The sequence below is a fragment of the Tursiops truncatus genome, chromosome 12 (assembly GCF_011762595.2).
Source record: "Tursiops truncatus isolate mTurTru1 chromosome 12, mTurTru1.mat.Y, whole genome shotgun sequence".
In the NCBI taxonomy this organism is placed as follows: domain Eukaryota; kingdom Metazoa; phylum Chordata; class Mammalia; order Artiodactyla; family Delphinidae; genus Tursiops; species Tursiops truncatus.
The window spans coordinates 33739289-33764880 of NC_047045.1; the positions used below are offsets into that span (position 1 = coordinate 33739289).

Below are 25592 nucleotides of genomic sequence, written 5' to 3' on the forward strand. Positions count from 1 at the left end.
CCGAGTGTGTGTCTGACAGGGCCTAGGAGCAACTACGTCAGAAAGGTACTTTTCTGTTTTTTTTCCTTACAGAGTGGTAGGCAGAGTCTGGAGCTGGAGTTGGCTGTCATGTCCAAGTCTGTCTGCTTTTTAAAATGTTGTTTGTTTGTTTGTTTGTTTGAAATTGGAAGGGTGAGATGAACTGCAGTATAAGATGGGCTGTTTTGATAGAGCCAAGTCATGATACCACTTCTTTTCAATGTTAACATGAATAATTTGTTGTATTTTTCATTCCTTCTAAAGATGCGTTACCTTACTGCATCCGTTATTATATTAAAAAATATGTTAAACAAAACAGCAAATGGAGTCCATCTTTGCTTCATTCCATTTTACTCAAACCCTATTAAAATTAATTTGTAGCCAGTGCTTTCTTGACTGTAGGTTCAAAATGATTAAAAGTGAATAGTAATATATATATCCATAAATTTAGTATACTTTTTTTTATAAAAAAGTTACACATGCTGATATGTGTTCATTTCAATATTAAGACTGCAAATAATGTGGTAAAACCAAAGGACTCAATTTAAAAATTGTTAGAATTTTATTTTATAACCTAAATTAATTAAAATTAATAATACTCAAAAGCTAAATATAATTATCAGATCTCATTCTCTTATTAATACCATGAGCAGGCAACTCCAGCCATGTTTTGTAATATAATTATGAAATTTTTATATGTGTGTAAAAATAAATTTATGGCAATTTAACTATTCTTATTCTGATTTTCCTCATTGAGGCTAACTATAGTGATAGGAGACATTTGTTTATGCATAAGAAAATAATTTACTACCTATTTTAAAATAAAAACTGGACTAAAACCCCACAGCTCAAGAAATGTGGTTAATTAAAATTATTTTCCTACAACATTACTTTTTTAAATGGCAGTATAGACAAGACTTTTGGGCTTCATGTGCATGAAAAATGAAACTTTACATAAATAAAGCTTGTTAAGAAATGGATTGGAACGTACATTAAGTCATTTCTTCTAAAACCCACATAACTAACAAGATATGAAAATCTATAAAAGTGGTTTATAAACTAGAGTGAGAGAGATTTCTCCCTTCTAATTCTATTTTTATAAAGGTTACCCAGTCATTAATATGTAATTCTTATTTTGCACTGTCTCAGGTAGAACTTGAGTCTCCTGTCACTATATGTAAACTCAGATGTCCTAAGAGACTACGTATTATCTGAAATTAGCCTCTGCTCTCCCAATGGCTGTTCCTTGCTTACTACAGAGATATATAAATCTGTGATTTAAGCTTTTATTACACAGTGATTCCATTCTGCCACTATGACCAAAAGTACCTGACTGCTGATCAAATTCTCTGTATTCGTTTCACCTTTTCCCCCCAATCTCTGTTAGGTTCTGAGCTCATGCCCAAAGCGCTCTCCACCAGGATAGTGGGAGGCATTTGGTGGTTTTTCACACTTATCATCATTTCTTCGTATACTGCTAACTTAGCAGCCTTTCTGACAGTGGAGCGCATGGAATCCCCTATTGACTCTGCTGATGATTTAGCTAAGCAAACCAAGATAGAGTATGGAACGGTAGAGGATGGTGCAACCATGACTTTTTTCAAGGTAAGTCCTACTGGTTATCCAAAATTTATGTATTAACATGATAGAATGCCAACAACCCTTTTTCTATTAATGAATTTAAGAGTATAGCAACATTGTTATTTGTGCAGAACAATCAATAGCATATTCCTCAGGTGGTGGAGAGGTATACAACTAAATATACGACCATCAAGGCAAAACATTTTTATACTTGCAAATGACAAGGAGTTGTTGCTTTATAAGTATTCCATTTTTGTTTGGAGGAGAATCTGTAAAAAAGTAAAATTATTTTACCCCAACAAGGTTTTATCTTTGAATGTAAATAAATAAATAAATATATTTACTGAAAATTGAATAGCAGAGTCGAGTCAGACTCTACAAGGCGTGGGTATTCCAGAAGAACAGAATGATTACATGTAAGAATGTTTTCCATACAGACATTTCTTTCTGTTATGATGAGACAAGGTCAACTTGTTCAGAGCCTGTAGAAAAAGAAGGAAAATAAGGACTGGTAGAAACAAGCAGAAACAGTTCCTATTCTCTGGACATTCATCCCTCTAATATTCTGGAAGGCACAGAATCTCAAAATGGGCTACCCCATTGAACTTGCAATGGTTTGCAGTGGGACAGCCTGTGGAACCTTTAAATGGAAAGTGTGCTTGCACCAAGTTCCAAGCAGATAGAGTATCTTGCCCTCCTCTTTATTATTCAGATCTTCTCCTTGCTTCTGCTGATCTCACTGGGCCGGAGTAGACCCAATGAGGAGATTCCATTTTAGGGAATCAGTATCACTTCATAATTTCTTTTCTATTTTACTAAGTATTTTTATGTTGTTTGTAGTTTGAGCAAATTTTTAAGCCTTGGTATTTTCCTTCACTGTTCACAGGAATGCAGTTGGCAGTTCAAGTAGGTAGTAGAAGTGGTAGATGTTTTTTCTTTTAAAAAAATAACCGACTCAAGTTATAAAACAAATTCTTTCAACATTCAGTAAGTGCCTACTGAGTACCAGAAATTGTACTACACGTTGGGTATGCTAGAGCAAATAACGTCTAATTCTCACTTTTAAGAAGGTTATAGTTTAATTGGAGACAGGGAAGACTAGATCTAGGATCATATAACTGTGTTTTACTTAACTTTGCCAAATAATTATGCAACTTTCTTTGTAAAAATTCTTACCAAATTAAATCGGCTTCTTTTAGGGTTCTGGAGGACACCAAATACCCAAAGAATGAGATAGATTGATTGTTTTAGTCAAATCTGTATAATTCTTAAAATTTAATTACTTTCAGAGAGAATATTTTTTATGCCTAGGTTAAAGATTGGATGCATATTTTTTATTCAATTGGAAAATTATTATCATCTAATCAAATTTATTGAATAATCAAATATGAACAAAGCATTATGATCAGTATGGTGCTATTTGTCTATATTAATTGCAATTGATCAATTTTCCCCAATTGAATATTTAATATTAATAGATTGTTTTTCTCATAAAACACTTTTTTTTAAATAAAAAAGAAACCAGCTGTTGAAAATTCTAAGTGTACATCATCGGTGTCTTTAACTTTGCTCGGAGTGAATATGTAATGCATTTAAATTATTACAATATTCAAGGGAATTTTGAAGTTGACTTTGTACAGTAATACATAGAAAATACTAATGCAAGTGATTTGATACCAGAAGTAATTATTTCTGTTTCACAAATACTTCAGAGTTTAAATTTTACTTTTATTTTCTAGAAGGCTCAAATATCTTAAGTTTCAAAGTTCTTATATACTATGAGCAAGGTATACCTCTGGAAAATCAACGTTTAAAATTTTTCTCCTTTTCCCCGTCTTTAAGCTTATTTTCTCCCTTCTTTGTCTTTCTTGTCTTTCAAACTTCTGTTTTGCTAATTTATTTCTTGTTTAGTTCAGTTGCTCTCTTGCAGTGTCATTTTGCCTAACTTCACTCTGCTGCTCACTTTTCTTCTTACTCTCATCTCTTTTTTTTCTTTCTCATACACACGGGTGCCTCTAGCACCCAGAGAAAAGTGACATGAAACAACTTTTTGTTTCCAACAGCACAGACTTTCTTTCTGTAAAATTGAAACCTTTGGGAATGTACAATTGTCACAATAAAAACCACACAGTGATAATCACTAAGTTGACAATTATGTTGATAACTTTATCACATGCTGAATTCTTACTATTGAAATTTGAAAAAGCATTAGAATTTAAAAGGATACAGTAAATGTTGATTTTCTTTAGTTATTTTAGTGTAGCCCTAAATGATACTAATTTCAACCTCATATTTTGGCTTGTTAAACTATCTACTTATACCAGCCATTGGTAGGAAATTAAAAAAAAAATTCCCTAGCAATCTGTAATTGAAGGAATTGCATGGTCATTTTGAAATTCTACAATGAATCCAAGACTATTGTGTATAGTCGATTTACATCTGACACCATTCTTTTATTTCTTAATTAACAGCAATGCATACAAACACTCTAGGAAGCACCCTTAAGGCATTGATTTCTAAAGGAATTTCCATCCTGTTTTTACTAATTGAACAAGACTCTGCTGTTAACTCATTATTCTGAAACAGCTCAGTTCCAGAAAATTATTTTAAAGAATGTTAAAGTTGTGTTACTACAAGCAAGAGCTGGCTCAAGATACCTGGCTTTAAAGGGGGTGAGTCTTCAGTATTGCAAAACACAGAGTTACACCGCCATTCTACAACATTGAATAATTCCTCTTCCAAAGAACACACTTGACTTTGTTCATTGACCTTACATGTATACTGTCTTCAAGAAGAGTTCATTCTTCTTTTCTTCTGTATCCATTACACTCCACACAAATTCTCTCCAGGGATAAATGTAAAGCCATGACTGGCAAAATAACTCAAAATCGAGCAGCTGGTGCTTCTTCAGTGTTATCCCATGTAAATCAATAGAAAGCTATGTGACATCACCAATATGTTCTTAATTATATTTAGATAATAAAATGGTTGAGGGCCCAAGGATTTTATTGGAAAACAATAAAGTAGGGTCAAAACGTTCTCAGAATCTGGGAACTTGGTGCAGCAGAACTGAAATCTCACCCCAGGGCTGAACACTCTATAAATGTCACCAAGCAACAGCACATGCTTTCTCCTTGAAGTATAACTTCAGCTATAGCTATATAAAAACTATATAACTCAGCTATAGCCTGTAGGTGTTACGGTCTCTTTTGAGAATGCCTGTATTTTCAAAGTAAGTCATATGTTTTACAAAATGATGCTGAAATCACCTTGTTTCTATGCAACTTATGACTCAGGTTTTTCAATTTCTACAAATTCTCTCTCTGGGTTTGGTCTGCCTGAAATCTCTGGCTTTGCCACATATGCTAATATAGTCTGTCTTTCCAAAAGGTATCAAAGGAAATGCATATCCTCTTTCATGGTTATTAAAAAAGATTTCTGCCACATGTTAAAAAGACATTAAATGGTATCAGATACCTAATGTGAATCACTTAATACTTCTGAACACATAGTCTACAATTTAGAATAGTTGCTAAGAGGGAAAGAAACTGTGGAATTAGAGAAACCTGAGCTTAATTTCAGACTCCACCACCTATTGGCTGTATTTAGATGAGACACTGCCACTTGTAAACCTCTGACTCCTCATCTCTAAATTAGAATGACTAACAGAATCATTCTCACAATTTTTTTTAATCTTAAATGAAAGCTCTACATGACATGCTAAGTGCCTAATAAAAGCTTGATAGACATTATAAATTACCATTACTAGAATACATGGCTAATTTTTAAAATTCAGAATTTAGAATGATTTTAAACATAGTCAAGTAAAGTATGTTTCTATGACCCACAACTAGATAATTTTAAAATAGATTTTAAAAGATCACACCATGTTTATCTTATTTAAATTGCTTCATTCTTCTCATTATTGTTGTCATGAAGAAGGAACAATTTGATAAGTGAAATTTTTAAAAAATCTGAGGGGGCAGTTTTCAGAAGCTATTTTCTAGGCTGTGTATTGTGATATAGTATATTGAGATACAATTCACAATTCTTTTGGGAATTTATGCCACATCACAGGTAAAGGGAACTTTAAAAATTATTTAATATGAAAAAATGTTCTTTCTTAATTTTAACTTTTTTTTGTAATCTAATAAGTAGGATGTCTTATTTCGTCCAGTTTCATCATGCGTCGTATGCTCTCAATTATATGATATGGATGTTCAGTCTTAAGAATACATTTTTATTCAATAAATATTTACTTATCTCTTATGTGGAAGGGATTGCATTAAACCTTAGACAAATATTGTGCATCTCCCAGCACCACCCAACACTTGTCTACCTCCTATATATCTTTCTATTTCCTTTACCACCATCCTGGTTCAGAACAGTGTCATCTCTGTCCAGGGTTTTGCAACATTTCTCTTTCCCAATTTTTTTCCCTATTGTTCTCTACACTCTACAAGGTGACTTAACACCCTCCAAAATCACCCCGCTTCTTTGCTTTAGGATAAGAACCTAGCTCCTTATCAGGTTTACAAGGCACATCATGGTCTGGCTTCTTTTTATTTTTTAGCCAGCTGCTCTCACACTCTAAACTTCAGCCAAACTGGTTAGTTCGTGTCACATGATGACTACATGATACACCTCCTTCTGTTATGCTTTTCTGCCCTTATCTACCAACCTAATTGGTTATATTTTCTTTATTCCTTGGATCCAAATTCAATTAATTGCCAGGCAAATTTTCTTGATCCTTTCCTCCACCCAAATCGACCCAGTCTGGGTAAGGTACTCCTTTTTTAAATTCTCTGAGCATTTATACCTCAGTTATTAAATGATCACCCCAAATTGTATTCCATTAATTCTTCTGTTTCCATACTACACTGCACAGCACGGGGACATGAATTGAATCTGTATCATTTACCCTTGGATCTCCAGTTCCCAGCACAGACTTTGCATGTGTTTTGGGCTCTATTAGTTAACAGTTGCCACAATAATGTTGCTTAACGAATGACCAAAAACTCTTAGTGGCATGTAACATAAACCTTCATTGAGCTTATAAGTCAGCTGTCCTACTCCTAGAAATTTGGAGACCCAGAGGCTTTTCTATTAATACCTTTGGAACAGACTCTATTTCTGCTAAGCTTTTTTGGCCTTTAAATATATCCAGTTGAGTCCATTTATAATCTAAAAACCACACCCACAGTTCATATTAAAATGTGCCTCTCTCTAGACTTAATCATTGCTACTTTGGGCTAGAAGCTTTTTCATCCACAGGTGAAAATCTACAAGGCATTTCCTTAACTTTTTCGGAGGTTTTAACAAAGCACCTCAAGGCAACATGCTTAATTTGATTTTTAATTAAGGCCTGGAGCCATGTTGAAACAATTTTGAGAACTTTTACTGGCTGGAGACACTGAAGATCGCAAACAATTTTATGACCCAACCGTACAAATTCTAGCTCCTTCATATCACCTCTAAATTCTGTTTGAAAACTGCCCAGTTCTTTATAAAATTATTTCCCCCTCCTCCTCTTTGTTGTTCTTCTTATTGTTAATAGTCTATCTCTTCCTTGTACTACCTTATCCTATGTAGCTAAATTTACCAGCTGGTACTTTGAATATTATGTCAATTTGTCTGAATATTTCTTTGTCCAAGTCCAGAAGATTATTAGTATGTTTTCTATCTTATAAGTTACTATAAAGCACACTATAAAAATATTATTTCCCCCTAAGTTTACAGATTCCCATTTTCCCAACCTCCCCTAATGATTTCATTGTCATCTGTTATCAATGTTTCATAGTTAGGTTTCCTTTAAGGTGGCAACTCACTTTTTAAAAAATCAAATTCTGTACAGTTATCTATTGGCGCAATGAATATCACATTCATTGATGGAACATCTATGACAGATGTTTTAGGTAGAATGTGTGTTTACTTTCAAAATTTCTCTGCTCTGTAGAGAGCTAAAAAGTTTTCTTCAAAATACGTAGCCCTCTATGGCATTTCCGTTTTAACTTTGGGTTAAAAAGTCAATTTATTCAGAAGTGTATGAAGTTTACAGTGTTAGGAACGCAAGCAAGTGGATTAATCCATGGTGGGGCGGCGGGCGGGGGGGGGGGGGGGACAGTAGTTTTATTTCTTGTTACTTAGCAACAAAGAGGGTTTTATTTTGTTTTGTTTTTGTTTATGCATAGTTTCCCTCTTTAGAAGAACACAGTACATTGTAAATGCCATCTCATTAATCTTCACAGCAACCCCTAAGGAAGGTAGGAAGCAATTATCATTATGCTCATTTAACAGATGAGGAAACTGGGCCATGGAGAGGTTAAGTGACTTATTAATTATGAAAGCAATAGCCAAGGGACTCATAGTATCAACAATAAAAGTAATAGCCAAAGACATCATGGCATATCCATCATTACTCAGAAGAGCTAAGTGCATGAGTCATTTTGGCTCACCTACATGACCTCAACTGCTTGATCATATTAAGGTTTTAAAACATTTGCCTTAAGCCATTGGGGCAGATACAACTATAACACGTTCTTTATAGTCTGCTACTTATTCTGAGCTTATCAGTTCAATGGTCTTCTAAAATTAAATTATGCTGGGGTGACAGTATAGGTTTGTAAGCCTGAATTGCTGGTATGGCATGCCTGTAATGATTTTTTGAAAGCTTGAGTGAATTTTGCTTCTTAAATGCCAAAAGAACATAAGTAATTTTTGAGTCAAGGGATAGAATGTAAAAAGTTGGGAGTTTATTGCATGCACTTAATAAATGGATTTAGAAACACCATTCATTAGATATTTTTTAATTTCTGCAAAACATAATTTCTGTTATTTTTATTTAGAACAGTGGTGATAATTCAATTATAATATATTTACTATAAAGAGATTTATACATTAGAAAAGTAAAATATCAACATGGCATCTGTAGTTACTTTTCAGATTGAAAAGTGTTTTCTGAAATAAATGTTTATTTCCTCTTCTTATATTGATGGTAGAATACTTGGGAATTTCCATTTTGCGTATTCAGGAAATTGACCTACAATAGTTTTTGAAGATGGGAAAGATATTTGAAGTTAGTTTTGAATTTATTTTATTTATTTTTATTGTGATATGATCAACATACAGCATTTTGTAACTTTAAGATGTACAGTGTTTTGAGAAATTTATATATTGCAATATGATTACCAGTCTAGCATTAGCCAATGCCTCCATGACATTAAAATTATCATTTCTTTTTTGTGGTTAGAACAATTAAGATCTTGCTTCTCAGCAACTTGGAAGTTTATAACACAGTATTGTTGACTATAATCACTATTCTGCACAGTAGATATCCAGGACTTATTCTTTTTTTTTTTTTTGCGGTACGCGGGGCTCTCACTGTTGTGGCCTCTCCCGCTGCGGAGCACAGGCTCCGGACGCGCAGGCTCAGCGGCCATGGCTCACGGGCCCAGCCGCCCCGCGGCATGTGGGATCTTCCCGGACCGGGGCAAGAACCCGTGTCCCCCGCATCGGCAGGCGGACTCTCAACCACTGAACCACCAGGGAAGCCCCAGGACTTAAAAGACTTTTATATAACAAATTCGTCGTTAAGTATGGTCATTGCAAAGAAAAAGTTCAGTAATTATTTGCACATTGATAGAAATCAAATATGTCTTTTATTGTGTACCAGATTTACTACTTTATATATTCTAATCATTTTCCACCATTATCCAGAAGGGATTCTTTGACAATATAATAATTAGAAAATTCACTATGGTACTTTAGTAGCATTAAGTACAGGGATTATTTCTTAAATACTTGCTCATGTAAGAGTTGCCCTGTTTATTTAGGTGTTACTAACCAGCCACATAGCTTTGTTTTTAGGTAATTTTATTTACCTGGAGTCAGTTTATGCTTAGTAATGACAACCCCCTTTTCTCCTCAATAAGTTAGAAACAAAGGGTCTCAAATGTTAGCTTTATGTCTCACATGGGGGATATTGTCCCTGTGCCGAGAAGGTAATTTAAAACTCAAATATTAACATAAGCATAGATATATTACCATCAAAGTTTTGTGATTAAAATTTTTGGTTTGTTGATAGAAAAACAAATCCCTATACATGCATCATAAATTCTATAGCAGAGCCCAGTAACACTAGTCATACTGACTACTTTCTCAGAATCCCCAGTTAAAGCACTACTTTAACTCATAGGGCTAGTTTTTTATCTACCGAAGTCCTAGGAAATATGGCAGTCAGTAGAACTAGATAGCATGTACATCATATGGAAATACGGTCTTGTCTGTGATTGACAGTATACCACTCTGATGAATAAGAGAATATTCTTGATTTTCATATCAGTTTTCCTGTCTCAACGGATGGAGTCATTATTTTGTCCTATTTGGATAGATCATCCACTAAGTTTCAAACATCTTTAAAATATCCATTTGTTTAAATCAGTAGTCTCAACCTGTCTGCACAGTAGAACATTAGAAGCACTTGGGGAGCTTTTAAAGAATACCGAGCCCCACACCCCTCTCCAAGTCAAGTAATTAAAACTCTCTTGAGGTAGGATCCTGGGTATCTGAGTTTTTTGTAACCTCCTCTGGTGATTCTAATGTGCAGAGAGAGTTAATTTAATTTGAAATTTAAATAACCCCTTCTTTATTGGCAATAATAGTTAATAACTGATTGCATCTACTTCCATTTCTTTCATATTAGGGTGGGCATTCATCTCTTCTGAAACCCAGACCCCAGAAAATATTAGAGGCATGAAATGATAACTCTGCTGACCACATTCTTACTTCTTTTGAATAATTTACCTGAATTGCGTTGAAAGCCTTTTTCAACAGATTTGCTGAGAATAAATAATCTAATTACATCTTCACTTTTGATAACATTCCTGGAGGCCCGCAATAGGAATGCATAAGAATTGTCTTGTAGCAGTATGAAGAAGGTTAGAGCTTTCTCCGAAAAGTATGGTGGGGTAAATCCTGATTTTTGCTTGTGTCTCTAAAAAGGTGAGAAAATATATGTTCTATGGGACTTGAGCAGTGAATATATTCATCTTTCCTTTATAAACTTTTACTGCAGTTTCTTCTATCATGGGGGGCGCGCAGAGGGGAAATTGAAGAAGAGACCCATAAAGGGGCATATTAGAGTATTGGAAGGATCGTACATGAGACTTTTGTGTTTTCCTAAGCAGGAGGAGATTAAGAAGAGGTGAAGTACTTCACACTATAGGTAAATATTAAGTTAGGTTCTTTGAAGTAGTTTGAGATTTGGGCTTAGGTAGTTTTCTTGCCTGAGTTTATTGTTCGATCCTGTAATATTTAGTGAACTACTGTCACTCCTTTCCTTGTTGTAGAAAAAAGAATGTACCTATATTAATGGATGGGGCTAAATTATTACATAATTCTAATTGAAGTCTTCCTTTGTGTCACTTGATAATTCTTCAATATCCCCCTGCAGATCTAAACTGAAACAACATGTTCCTCAAACATGACATTCTGCTCTATCTTGGGGGATGGAAAAACAAGATATATTTAGGCTTCCAGGCCAAAATCTGTTCTAGTAACTTCTTGCAAGTTACTAACCTGGGTAATAACTCCATGGTTATTTAGAATAAATAGAGACTTCATTTTGAATTTTTTGTTTACTTCGTGTACTCAAGTTTGTGGATAATTTACTTTTTAAATTTTTCTACATACTTAAATGAGTGAAAAAAAAGCTTTATGTGATTGAACACCAGTGTATCTGAGCAATTAGTTTAGATTAATGATTAATATTATTACTGAAATTTTCATCTCTTCACGTTGATGTGTTCTTCCTCAGACACTTTTTCTAGAAATCTAAAAAAAAATCTCACCAAAGATTTTTGTAGCCATATCATTTCTCTAACTCTCCCAAATTATTTTTTTTTCTATGAATGGTGTCAAGATATTGGTGTGGGTAATGGATTATTGTTAATATTAGGTTAAATGATAATATTTTGTTTAATATTATAAACTGGTATTTTTGAAGTGTTTTTGTATTCTTTTCAGTGCCTCTTACGGCTTTGATATTAATTAGTCAAGTTTGAAATATTTAAACCACTTCTTTATGATGCATTTAATTTATTGGCAGAGTAAGGGGGTGATTTTTACCCAAAGAGTTTGTCTCCCTCCCCCATCCTCCACTAACACACAATTTATTGTATGTGAGGCCTGATCCTATGTTTATTACAGGGATTTGCATAAGGCCTACAGAAAACCAACACCATTTTACTATGTTCCCATTGCAAGAAATAAAATGGTGCCTTTGAGGAAAGCTGCTTCATCAGACACTAGTTTAGCATGCCAAATTACAGCTATCAATGGTGAAACAGCAGATGTGAAGGCTAGTTGGCATCAGAGCATATGAGTCAAAGACTTTCCTATGGGAAAGAAAGTGCTCCATTACACTTTATCTATACTAAGAACATTGGTTCTATCAAGCTGTCTGAAAATTAGAATATGATGGGTTTTATTACCCAAGCTCTGCCAGAGTGAATTCAATAGTTAAAAAGTAAGCAATAACACCATTCTGGGAATTGTAAGTGATTAGAGTTTCAATGTATTTAAACTCGGAAGGAGTAACAACTTTTATCTTAGCTTGTCTGAAATATCACAGGGACAAAAGTTTAATCCCTCTCTAATTGTTACATTTTCAATATGTAGCAATGAAGCTTTGGGGAACTTGAAAGGAAGAAGTCATGTGTTTGACTGAAGTGTAAAGTCTGAGAAAAGATGTTTTAATTCCCTTGGAAAGCAAGAGTGTGAGGCTGCTGTTATTCCAGTATACACTGTGGTTCTCCCTCTCCTTTGCCCTCCTTCCTCCGCTCTGTGCAGGGACCACTCTTGCTGTTTGTCAAGTCAGGATGGCAGCTCAAACACTGCATCACACCTCATCAATCTTAGGAGAGAGGGCCCCACAGGGAGGGAGAAAACTTGAAAGTCAGTTAATGTAGTGATGTTGAGCTGTCATGTCAAATGCTGGATAATGAATAATATTGTCACTGTAAGAGTTCATAGCCACTGGTTAGGCAAAAATTCGAAGGAAATTCAAGAAGCACATATTTTTGGATACATAAAAATAAGCTGAGATAAATATTATCAAAAACTGGCATGTTTTATTTCTTAAAAAATAATGAAAATGAAAAATTCATTTCTTTTACATAAATAGCTGAATAAAAGCATGATTTGGTGTTTCTAAATCAAATATACAAACAAAAAATCCAGACTCTGTTTTGTAAATTTTTTGAGATTATATTTACTGGCATTGTGGCTAGGAGCTATTAATCATGCTTACTGTTTTTGTGGTCTTTTTTTTAAGGGGGGCATCTAACTTTAGAATATCAAAAACGACATAGTATTCTTATTCCTCTAGATTTTCCATTGATTACAGAGTGAAAACACTGAAACTTCTACTAAATCCAGAATGTCCTTGGCAGTTAATGTTCTTGATTTTGCATGCACTGTGATGTCTCTTTGGAGGGAAGCTATTCTTTCTTTGCAAATGGAATTTACACTAATTAGCATCTTTGGTCAGCTGAAGTTTCTTTTGTTCATTTGTCTTCTTATTTCTTTCCAGAAGTCCAAATAGCGGTAATATCACTTTGTTCTTTGATATTAAGAGCTGATTTAAGACATCACATGGTAGTTTAGTTGGTCCTTTCATTTCATCATAAAGCAAAATGAAGTTCACTATTACTTACTGCTGCTGCCATCTTTGATACTTAGATTTTTATTTAAAGACAACACAGAACAGTTATTCCCCTTTGGAAGCAAACAACATGTAAGATCATGAGCCCTTCTGACACTCAATGATTTGATACTCAATCATCATGCATATTCACAAGTAGTAAACAATTTATAACTCATTCCTAGTTTTTTATATCCTTCCTCCTAACCTCACACAGATTGGGAAAAGAACAAAATAAACTTTAGAGTTCGTTAATAGGTATTGATAACTGCAAGCTGACTATAACAGATTCCTAAAAATATTGCTTTTAAGATATGACTAGATTAAACATTATTGCTAAATGTCTTACAGGGATCAGATTCTAAAGTAACTCAAATTTTTCTTTTTGCTGTAATATTAGTGACCCTGGCAGTGTCTACGATTGTTTAAATGTCTGACGCATACTGGTGAGCACTTTCATTGACCTCCAGTATGCAGAGAAATTCTTCAATAGTAATAAATAAAGAACATTTAGAATGAGTGAATGTGTGTGTATGTGCAAACATGTGCTTGAATGAGTGTGTTCTGTAAGAATAAGACATGCCATCTTAATTGGAGTTAAATTATGGATGATTACATAATTTATTTTTCTTATACCCAGTTTCCATATGAAATCTGTTTTAGTAGAAGAATAGTACAGTGTTGGCAATAAATTGTACTTTTATCTTTCCCGACAGCATTTGAATAATACTTTTGATTGTTATTAGCCTATTGTATACACCATAGCATTATGGAGTACAGTGAAAATATTTGATTATCTTTAAAAGTAGGTGTTTCATTTATTAAATATTGTAATTACAGCTAATTAGAGGCTACACCATAAATTAGTTTGCTTTGTAGGTCCCCTGACTGTTTTCAGAACACTATGAGTTTATGCTTCACTTTAATTTATTACAAAAACAATTAAATAAAGACCAAAGAATCAGAAAGAAGCATTAATAATGGATATAAAGAATTGTTGAGTCACTGCAATGCATTTTAACATAATGAGTAAGTGCATAGCCTAGATTGTGGCATGAAATCCTACGTCTGTCTCTCACTAGGGATTTATTTAACCTCTCCAGGCTTCTGTGTTCTTATAGGTAAGAAAGTATAGATAAACTGGGGATATAAGTTTGTGTCGTATAGATCGTTTACATAAAACACTAAACATGTGATAAACTCCCAGTACGTACTTACTGCGATTCTTATTGTAAGGCTTAATAGTTGAATTGTTAAACTCTGTAGCAGATGAAACCATTTCCCCCAATATAAATGCTTGTGTTCCTGGAAGTACATCCAGTTTACCTATGGTTAATGTTAAGACCTGACACTCAGTTTCATTTTTGTTTAATTAATAATTTGATCTTGATTGTAGATTACTTTAAAATAATTATATTTAAACATAATATTCTGGATTACACTTTTATACAGCTAAAAAAATAAAATGCATCATGAATCCAGTTCCATCCATACCTTATACATACTTTTTTAATTAATGATCTTTTTATTAATAGTTTAATTAATGGTCTTTTTTTATTAACATGTGAGATTTGTTTTGACAAACAATTCATATTCAGAATTAATGCTTAAACAGAAGAAAAACTCCCATTTTTAATTGTTCTTCCTCTCCATGAATATTAACCATTGTAATTCTAAGCAAATTTCTTTTTCTCTTATAAAAATAATGCATACGACTCATGAGAATTTTAGGAAAAGAAGGGGAAAATGTCCCAAGTCCAACCTCCAAAGACAGTTCTTAGTATCTTGTCACAATGACCTCCAGCATTTTTTCTATAGATATATAATATTTTGATCTCATTGGTTTTCCTCTTATTTCAACTTTAAAGACTTTTAGCCCTAATACAGCTACACCAATTCTTCTGTTTTCACTGAGCACAAGTAATGATGCTCTTTTCAGGAATATGCTTTAAAGATTCAGCAGAATAGCTTATAAGAATGTTCTTATGATACTTTCAGAAATATTTTTTTCTTGAGACAGAGCTTAAAACAAATAGCCTTTTGCTAATTTCCAAACGCATTCCATTTAATCATTGCAAAATTTCGAAGTATGTTCATATATAAACTCATATATACAGCAGAGAAATCACTTGTAACTTAAATACCTAAGCAATTGGGATATTCATTTTTAATATTCACTTGATTAAAATATCAAAAATTCAATGCTTTCAAATATTAAATTTAATAAATATTTTAAAACAAACCTTAAATTAACATCAGTAGAGAGATATTAAAAGTTATCTGTTTAGACTTCCTAATATAATCTTGTCTTCAAATAAAAGAGGAAAAAAAATCATGTAATAGAAATATATAGAAATAGTCATTACCCTTTTTTGGTTAAACTATATTAATAAACATTTAGAGGAATGATCCTAGAAACATTTTTCTTTGTCTATTAGCTACAGTTTATCCAGCCTTCACATTTCTATGAATGAGAAAGATCACTTGCATGTCTGTGCTCCTCTCACAGAGTTAACATTGAATGCATTTGGGTTGGACTTCAGTTTCCCAGTTATACTAGGCTGCTCAGGGTATACTAGCAGCAGGGAACCCCACCCTGACCCAACAAATAAACAGAACTTACCTGGGTGAATTAGGAATCCATTTTACCAAAAGGGAAGGAGCTGACGACATAGATAGCCATGACTAAGATATGAACATAGTTAAAACAACCATATTTAAGTCTACCTGGAATACTATAACCCTTAGGAAGATGTTTCATAAAGGACCTCATAAGGAGCAAATTTGATGGTGACAGTTATTATGATGACGTTGAAGGTGTTGATATCCATGACATAGATCTTCTTGTAATCCAGGGAAAGCACTAGAGCTATTTATGTCTGTGAGGAAAAAGAAAAAAGAAGTGAATTTTTAAAAAAAACAGCAAAATTCCTTCTCAAGAAGCCAAATAAAGTAGCATTAAGAAAAGGGTAATCCTCCAAAGTCAGAAAGACTTTGTCTGCATTTGAAGGTGCCTGAGAACTAATATTGTGCAAACAGAAATCTTGAGATCACTATATGTAGCCTTTGTCTTAGTGAAGCAGCTAGCGAGTAAGCATCAAGCCTACCAGGCTTCATTTTCAGAGCTGCTCTTTGGGGTCGAACCATTGCAAGTTGTTGCTTCCATTTTTTTTTTACACTGTTGCTGTAATGTATATAATTCTTAGAGTAAAATTCTTATGGCTAGAAGAACAAAATGGTATTTTGAAAGTAAAAATGGTAGCTAACGATTTCTTATATATATTTTTTTGCATTGTCAGTAGATATACAATAGCTACCTTATCCATCCTAACTCAGCCTTATTTCAGTTTTGTTTCTTTCCAAATCTCAGGCCTAGTGTATTGTCAGTGCTATTCCTTGAAAGTAAGGATACAGTGATTTGCTATTAGTCGTCATCAGAGAAATGAGCATTTTACCTTTGCTCCTTTCTTTGAATTTGGGAACACTTTTGACAGTATCAGTAGTTTGCTACAAAACTCTTCAAAGGAATTTTGCTACTTCAGGCTAAGTTATAGGACTGGATTTTTGTTTTGTTATGGCTTTTAATAAAATATGCAGGGCTATTGAAACCTGAAATGTGGCTAGTGCAACTAAGGAATAAAATTTTAATTTTTATTTAATTTTAATTAATTTAATTAAAAAATTGAAACTGAGGCCATAGAAGACATTTTCCCATTAAATACAACATTGTATTTTTTTTAAAACTTTACATCATGTATGATGTTGTACTGTAGAGCATGTGATGTAGCACTTGTGTCATTTTTAGTATTACACATAAACACAGCAGTGATATAGTCAGTGGCAATGGAGTGATTCAATTCAAATGATTTCTTCTGTGTACTGATGTAACACTATAATGCAGTTGTTTGAATATTTTATGCAGATGGCATAAGTTACAATGACTTATGTAATCCATCTGGTATTCAAATTGAAATATATACTATTATTTTAAACAAAAAATATTTTTTTTTTAGTTTGAAGAATACATATGGATAGATTTTCAAAGTTAAAATGAAGGTGTACTATTGAAGCAGATATGAGTAGAAATGAAGAAACTAGTACTAAAGTAAAGAACAAGAGTCTAGATGAAGATAGGATACCGATTTCACCATAAATGGCATTTACAACTTGCTAAGGCAGAGCAAAGTGGAAAAGCTGCTTGTTTGTTGTATAAAAGATTTTTAATAATAATAAAATGTTCATTATCAAACGGCATTCTCAGAAAATACATAATGAACTTGATAAGCAGTTTCCTCTTAACAGCAACAAGATAATCAACGAAATTAGTTGCCTGAAATCAGAGTCAAATGTTCAAAAAATGTTTTAATGAGTTTTAGCAGGAGCTGAGCTTTTATACCTTTGGACTGCTATTAAACAACTTGGATTCTGAACAGAGAAAAACATTTTTTAGATGGGAAGATGGTAAAAGGTATTATTATTTCAATTATGGAAATTTTAGAAAATTATGAAGAAAAGATTAAAATAAATATTTTACAATAAACCACACTCATCCCCCACCCTATCCCCCTTAATCCTTGGCAACCACTAAGCTTTTCTCCATTTCTGTAATTTTACTTCAAGAATGTTATATAAATAGACTCATCTAGTATGTAACCTTTGGGATTTGCTTTTCTCACTTAGCGTAGTTCTCTGAAGCTTCCTCCAGGTTATTATGTACACCAATAATTTGTTCCTCTTTATTGCTGAGTAATTTTCCATGGTGTGGTTGTACCACAGTTTGTTTAACCATTCACTGATTAAAGTCCATCTGGGCTGTTTCCAGGTTTTGGCTATTATGAGCAAAGCTTCTGTGAGCATCTGTTTACAGGTATTGTGTGAACATAATCTTTCTTTCCTGTGGAATCAGTGCCCAAGAGTGCAATTGCTGAGTTGTGTTGTAGATGCCAAGTTTAGTTTAGTTTTTTTTTTTTTTAATAAAAGCTGTATTAAAATATAATGTATATACCATACAATTCACCTATTTAACATGTACCATTCAATAGTTTTTAGTATATTCATGGAGTTGCACAATCATCACCACAATCAATTTAAAATACTTTCTGCATCCCAGAAAGAAACCTTATATTCATTAACAGTCACTCCCATCTACTGCAATCCTCCACACACACTTCTCCCACTGGCCAACCCTAGTCAACCACTAATTTACTTTCTGTATAGATTTTTCTATTCTGAACAGTTTCTATAAGTGGAATCATACAACACGTGGTCTTTAACTGGCTCCTTTTACTTAGCATAATGTTTTCAATATTCATCTATATTGTAGTATGTCAAAACTTCATTCCACTTTATTCCTTTATGCTTTCATTACAGAATAACACTCCATTGCTTAGATATATCACATTTTATCCATTCATCACAGAATGGGTATTTGGATTAGTTACACTTTTGGGATATGATAAATATGGTTGCTATGAATATTCATGTTCAAGTTTTTGAGTGGACATATGTTTTTATATTTCTTGGGTACATGCCTAGAAGTAGAATTGCTGGGTCATATGTTAATTCTGTGTTTAACTGAGGAATTCCTAGACAGATTTCCAAATGGCTGCACAGTTTTACATTACCACCAACACTGTATAGAGGATTCCAGTGTCTTCACATCTTCATGGACATGTTATTATCTTTTTGATTATAGCCATTCTTTTGAGAATGAAGTGGTGTCTCAGTGTGGTTCTGATTTGCATTTTCCTGATGGCTATTGATATTGAGCATCTCTTATGTGCTCACTGGCCATTTATATATCTTTGGAGAAATGTCTGTTCAGATCCTTTGCTCATTTTAATATTGGGTTATTTTTCTTATTACTGCTGAGTTTTAAGAGTTCTTTACATTTTCTAGATACAAATCCCTCATCAGAAATACGACTTGCAAATATTTTTTCTCATCTTTGGGTTGTCTTTTTACTTTCTCGATTGTGTTCATTGCACAAAGTTTTAAATTTTGATGAAATCTAATTTATATTTTTTTCTTTTCCTTTTTGTGATTTGGGTATTATATTTAGGAAGACTTTTTCTAACTTAAGGTCCTAAAGATTTATTACTACAGTTGGCTCACCATATCCCCAGGTTCTACATCCTTGGATATGGAGAACTGACTGTACTACACCATTTATGTAAGGGTCTTGAGCATCTCCAGATTTTTGATATCTGCAGGGTGTTCCTGGTGTCCCAAAGGACACCAAGGAATAACTGTATATTTTCTTCTGAGGGTTTAATAATTTTAGCTCTTACATTTAGGTTTATGAGTCATTTTGAATGAATTATTGTATATGATGTGAGGAACACATATACAATAGGTGTATTGTATACAATAGGTGAGAAACACCTTCACTCCTTTGCATACTGATATCCAGGTGTCTTAGCATCATTTGTTGGAAAGTTTATTCTTTCCCTATTGAATTGTTTTGCTACTCTTGTGAAAAACCAAATGACCATAAATATAAGACTTTATTTCTGGAATCTCAATTCTATTCCATTGGTCTATGTCCTTATCTAAATACCACACAATCTTGAATACTGTAGTAAGTTTTGAAATTAGAAAGTGTGAATCCATCAACTTTTTCCTTTTTCAAGATTATTTTGACTATTCTGGGCCATATGAATTTTAGGATCACTGGTCAATTTCCACAAAAAGCCAGGTGGGGTATTAATAGGGATTGAGTTGAATTTGTATATCTATTTAAGAAGTACTATTATCTTAATAATATTGTCTTTCGGTCAGTGAACATGAGATGCCTTTCCATTTACTTAGGTTTTTAATGTTTTTCAACAGTGTTTTGTGATGTTATTATACAAATCTTAGGCTTCTTTTAAAAATGTATTTCTCTCTATTTTATTCTTTTTAATGGTATTAGAAATAGACTAGCTTTTATAATTCTATTTTCTTAATTTTTCATTGCTAGAATATAGAAATATAATTGATTTTTGTATATTTATCTTATATACTGCAACTTTCATAGACTCATTTATTAGTTATAAGAGTGTTTTAGCAGACCTCTTTGGATTTTCTATATGTAAGATCTTGTCATCAACAGAGAGATTTAATTTTTTCTTTTCATTCTGGATGCCTTTTATTTCTTTAATTTATTTATTTATTTGCTTTATTGCCATGGCAATACATGAAATTTCAATATAATGTTAAGTAGAAGTGGAAAGAGCATATCTTTTTGTTTTGTTCCTTATCTTAGGGGAAAAGCATTCAGTCTTTCACTACTATGATATTAGGTGTGGCTTCTTTATAGGTGTCCTAAATCAGGATGAGGACATTCTAATGCTTTAATTTTATATGTCAATTGGACTAGGACACTGAGTGCCCAGATATCTGGTGAAATATTATTCTGGGTGTGTCTGTGAGGATGTTTCTGGAAGAGATTAGCATTTGAATTGGGGCACTGAGTGAAGCAAATTGCCCTCCCCGGTGTGGGTGGACATAATCCAATCTGTTCAGGGCCCAACGAGAGCAAAAAGACAGGAAAGTTGGATACTCTCTCTGCCTGACTACTTGAACTGAGACTTTGGTCTTCTCCTGCCCTCAAATTGAGATTTACACCATCGGCTCCCCAGGTTCTCAGACTTTCAGACTCAGACTGAATCACACCACTGGCTGTCCTGCATCTTTAGCTTGCAGATGGCAGGTCATGGTACTTCTCAGCCTCCATGATAGTGTGTGCCAATTCTCTCTCTCTATATATACACACATATGTATGGGTACACATATATTATATATATGTAATATATAATATATATCCTACTGGTTTTCTTTTTCTGGAGAACACTGACTAAAACACATTCCCTTCTCTCCCTAATATTTTGAAAGTTTTTATTATGAAGTGGTGTTGGATTTGTCAGATGCATTTTCTGAGTCTAGTGAGATGCTCATGTGTTTTTTTTCTTTTATTCTATGGATAAGGTGTACCACATTAATTGGTTTTAGCATTTTAAAATGAAGATGTACTCCTGGAATAAATGAGAGAGAGAGAGTGGAGGAATTAGGAACAAGATCATAAAGAAGTAATGCCCAAATAGATTTTGACAGAATGGATAGGGATTTGACAAGGCTGAAGGAAATTCGTGGAAGAAGATAAGCCCATTAATAAATCTATTCCATTTTATTTACTATTTTTTATCCTCTTACAAGATATTTTGAGGACCTGGTTATTGTGGTTATCTGGTTATCCAGAGCATGTCATGGAACCAATGGCACATTTAGGTGCTCAAGAAATTGGAAATGCATAAATGAGTCCATGGACAAGAGAATGGGATAGATGATTTATAACTAATATTAAGATGAGTCAGGTGAGTAAGTGAAATAGTAAAATCATTGAAAAGCTTAATTCAGTACCTAGTCTTTTTTTTTTTTTTTGGCTGCGTTGGGTCTTCGTTGCTGCACACGGGCTTTCTCCAGTTAAGATGAGCCGGGGCTACTCTTTGTTGCGGTGCGCGGGCTTCTCATTGAGGTGGCGGTGGCTTCTCTTGTTGCATAGCATGGGCTCTAGGTGTGCAGGCTTCATTAGTTGCAGTACGTGGGCTCAGTAGTTGTGGTGTGCAGGCTTCAGTAGTTGTGGCTCATGGGCTTAGCTGCTCTGCCGCATGTGGGACCTTCCGGACCAGGCATAGAACCCGTGTCCCTTGCATTGGCAGGTGGATTCTTAACCACTGTGCAGGGAAGTCCCAGTACCTAGTCTTTTGAATAAATCTTTTGCTCCATGGGTTGATTTGCATATTTATAAAAAATACATTACAGTACTGGGTCAATATTCTAATAGAATATTATACTTCTTTTATTCTTTGCCCACTTATATAACAAGGGATGTGACAACTTCTGCTGGTATGAGCTCCACTGTGTATATTAGATATTTTTTGAGGAAGGAAGGTGAGGTTGTGGATTGAGGAAGGAGACTTCTAGATGTAGAGAAAATCACACTGTTATTATTAAAATATGTATTGTCTTGACAGAAAATAAAGTTATAATTAACATATACAAGATAAACTATAGGATAAATCAAGAAAGTTAAATAATTCTACCTTTTTTTAAAAAATGAAAATGTGCACAATCTTCATGGGAACATGACATTTAAGCTTAGTCTTAACAGATGGGCAAGATTTGGAAATTTGGAGATGAGGGTGATGCTGTTCCCAGAATGGGATGAGAAGAACAATAGGGCATATACAGTCAAGAGTGATTGTTTCCTTTGATAAGGATTGAGTTTGGGAAGAACAGTGAGAATTACAGATAGGTGGCTTTAGGAGAAAGGAGTGATTTTTCAAGCTTCTTAAAGCTGTGAAACCTTTTCTTTAAGAGGTGTCTATACATAAAACTCCTAAAAGCAGAGCAGTTTGGGTTGCAGCAGGGGAGAAGGACTAGTACTTGACAGGCCCATCTCCTCTCCACTTGCTCTCAGTTGTGGTCAAAGATGATGCTAGAATGAAGTTCTCAGCCCAGGTATCCCTTAAAATCACTAGGGCAGCTTTTTAAAACAATATGAATGCTCAGACCAATTGAAACAAAATCTCTAAGAGTAAAGCCAAAACAGTTTTTTATTTGTTCATTTTTTAATCTGCCAGTGATTCTGAAGAACGTAAAAAGATTGAAAGCTATTGTCATAGGGTATAGTGAAGCACTGTTGAAAAATGACTCTTTTATGTCATCAGTCTTTAAATTTGGGTAAGTTTATACCTGGGGGTACATAGACACTTTTGCAAATGTTGGGGGTGCTAAAGAAAAATTTTTAAGTTAAAAACGTGATTCTTATGAGCATATAAATGAACATGTATCAAAGATTTTATTGTTAAGACTCGTTCAAAGGAGAATTTGAAGCAATTGGGAGTACAAACATGAATTTGCTAATAGATGTAAAATTTCTTATAGTTTAATAAAATACGTGTGGAGTTACGTATTCTATAGGTTGTAAATCAATTTTATCTCTAACATATACAAATGGACAAGAATTGTTTGCATCACTATCAGTTTTCTACAAAATAACATCTACCCCTACAGGGTTGTTAATAATTAGTGTAAAGTCTTGGTGTGTGTGTCGTTTGAAAAATGCCATTGGAATTTTGATAGGGATTTGCATTGTATCTGTAGATCTGTAGCATGGACATTTTAACAACACTGATTCTTCCAATCCATGAGCATGAATATTTTCCCAATTATTTGTATATTCTTCAGTTTCTTTCGTTAATGTCTTGTAGTTTTCAATCTACACGTCTTTGCCCCATTGATTAATTTATTCTTAGATATTTTTGATGAAATTATAAATGGAATTATTTTCTTTATTTTTCTTTCTGATAATTCATTATTAGTCTACAGAAACACAACAGACTTTTGTGTATTCATTTTGTACCCTGCAACTTTACTGATGTTTATTTGTTCTGTCAGTTTTTTTTATGGAGTCTTTAGGGTTTTCTACTTATAATATCATGTTATCTGCAAATAGTGACAGTTTTACTTCTTCCTTTTCAATTTAAATACCTTTTATTTCTTGTTCTTACCTAATCTCCCTGATTAGGACTTCCAATACTATGACCCTTTTAATTGTTGAAATCACTTTGCTAATATTTTGTTGAAGATGTTTACATCTTCATTCATCAGGAATATTGGGCTGTAGTTTTCCTTTCTTGTAGTGTTCTTGTCTGGTTTTGATATCAGGGTAATGCTAGCCTCATAAAATGAGTTTAGAAGAGTTCCCTCCTCTTCCATTTTTTTGGAAGAGATTGAGGAGGATTAGTGTATCCAATCTTCTCTTGAGCAAGAGAAGAAGAAAGAAACAGAGGAACTACAAAAGCAGCCAGTAAACAATGAACAAAATGGCAATAAGTACATACCTATTAATAATTACTTAAAATGTCTCTTGGAGGCAGAAGAAAGCTGGAGTGGCTACATTTATATCAGAGAAAATAATGCTTAGTTAATATTATATGTATTCAATGTTTCACTATTTTATCTTAGAAATAAATTATTTATTCAATAATTATCTATTAACTAACTCAGTTTAATATTAATCTAATGTTTAAGTTACCTAAATATCTTGGAAATTTTGTTTGACACACTACAGAACACAATTATTATTTATATAAAAAGTTTGAGAGACTCATGATTCAATTTATTTTAAAAATTATATCTTTTCATAATATTAAAATTTATATAGGAGTAAATTTAGTTTATTTGATTAGTAAACCGGTATAATAACAATAAATTCAGATTAAATATATTTTTCATGAGAAATCAAACCTCAGTCTTATAAAAATGAGATATGCCCTTGTATATTATACCACATTGATAATTTATATAGAGTCATATAACCTTTTTTTCTTTGAATAATAATTATTTAAAAAGTCTGATTTGGATTTTTATTGAAAATGGCCTTTGAAAAGCGTCTTTTAGAGATTTTTACAATTCATGCATTAGAAATTCTGTTTACTGTTTTCTGAGTATTTGGAAATACTCAGTTTATATAAACACTTATTTCTGTAAGCTCATCGGAACAGTGCTTTTTTTAATTTTAAGAGATGCTATAATATATTAATACCCTCTGAAGGTAGAAGTCAAGAGCTTCCTTAACAGGAGACACAGCAAGGAGTAATACTGAAATAGTGTTTAAAAACTATTGTGGAGAATATGGTCACTTCAATGACATAAAGAATCATTTCCAAAAAGATAATGTAAGTTTTGCCCTCTAAAAGAATTATTTCTTTTCTTTGTCTATAGGTTATATTTGGTCTTAGTGCATAATATGTAATCCAGAATATAGCCTTTGCAGGTGAAAATTTAATAAGAGTATCTCATATAAGCCCAAGTGAAATATAAATTAAAGTAATGGTAAACAGCAAAAAAAAAGGGTTTGGCCAGCAAACGCTTGGTTTGAGAATGGAAAGAGAGAGATTTTAAGTTATAATAGTACCTCTTTGTTTATAATCCCTTTCTTAGGGCATAATAAAAGTTTCCTTCAAGACAAAAAATCACCTGGAAGTTTATTAAAAAGTTAAAAATCTGGGCCTTTCCCCCAGTTTACTGAATCAGAAACTCTGTCATTGGATTGAGAAGCTTCCATTTTTAGCAAACACTCCAAGTGATGTTTATGAATGATAAATTTTGAAACCAGAACTCTTTAATAGGTGACACCTACTTTTAAATACACTTATGCTTATAGTTGCAAATATGCATAATAGAGTAAATGTTCAATCTCAGTAAAAAACAAAAAAATCTAACAACATAGGGATCTTTTTGCAAT

At 33.3% G+C, this 25592-nt stretch overlaps 1 protein-coding gene across 1 annotated transcript in view; it reads left to right on the forward strand.

The window, feature by feature from the left end:
- GRIK2 (glutamate ionotropic receptor kainate type subunit 2) overlaps positions 1-25592 on the forward strand; it is a 1042171-nt gene that overhangs the window by 932073 nt on the left and 84506 nt on the right. Inside the window, exon 22 of the mRNA XM_073789463.1 lies at positions 1406-1623. Within this exon, the coding sequence (XP_073645564.1) occupies positions 1406-1623 (218 nt within the window). The remainder of the gene's footprint in view (positions 1-1405; positions 1624-25592) is intronic.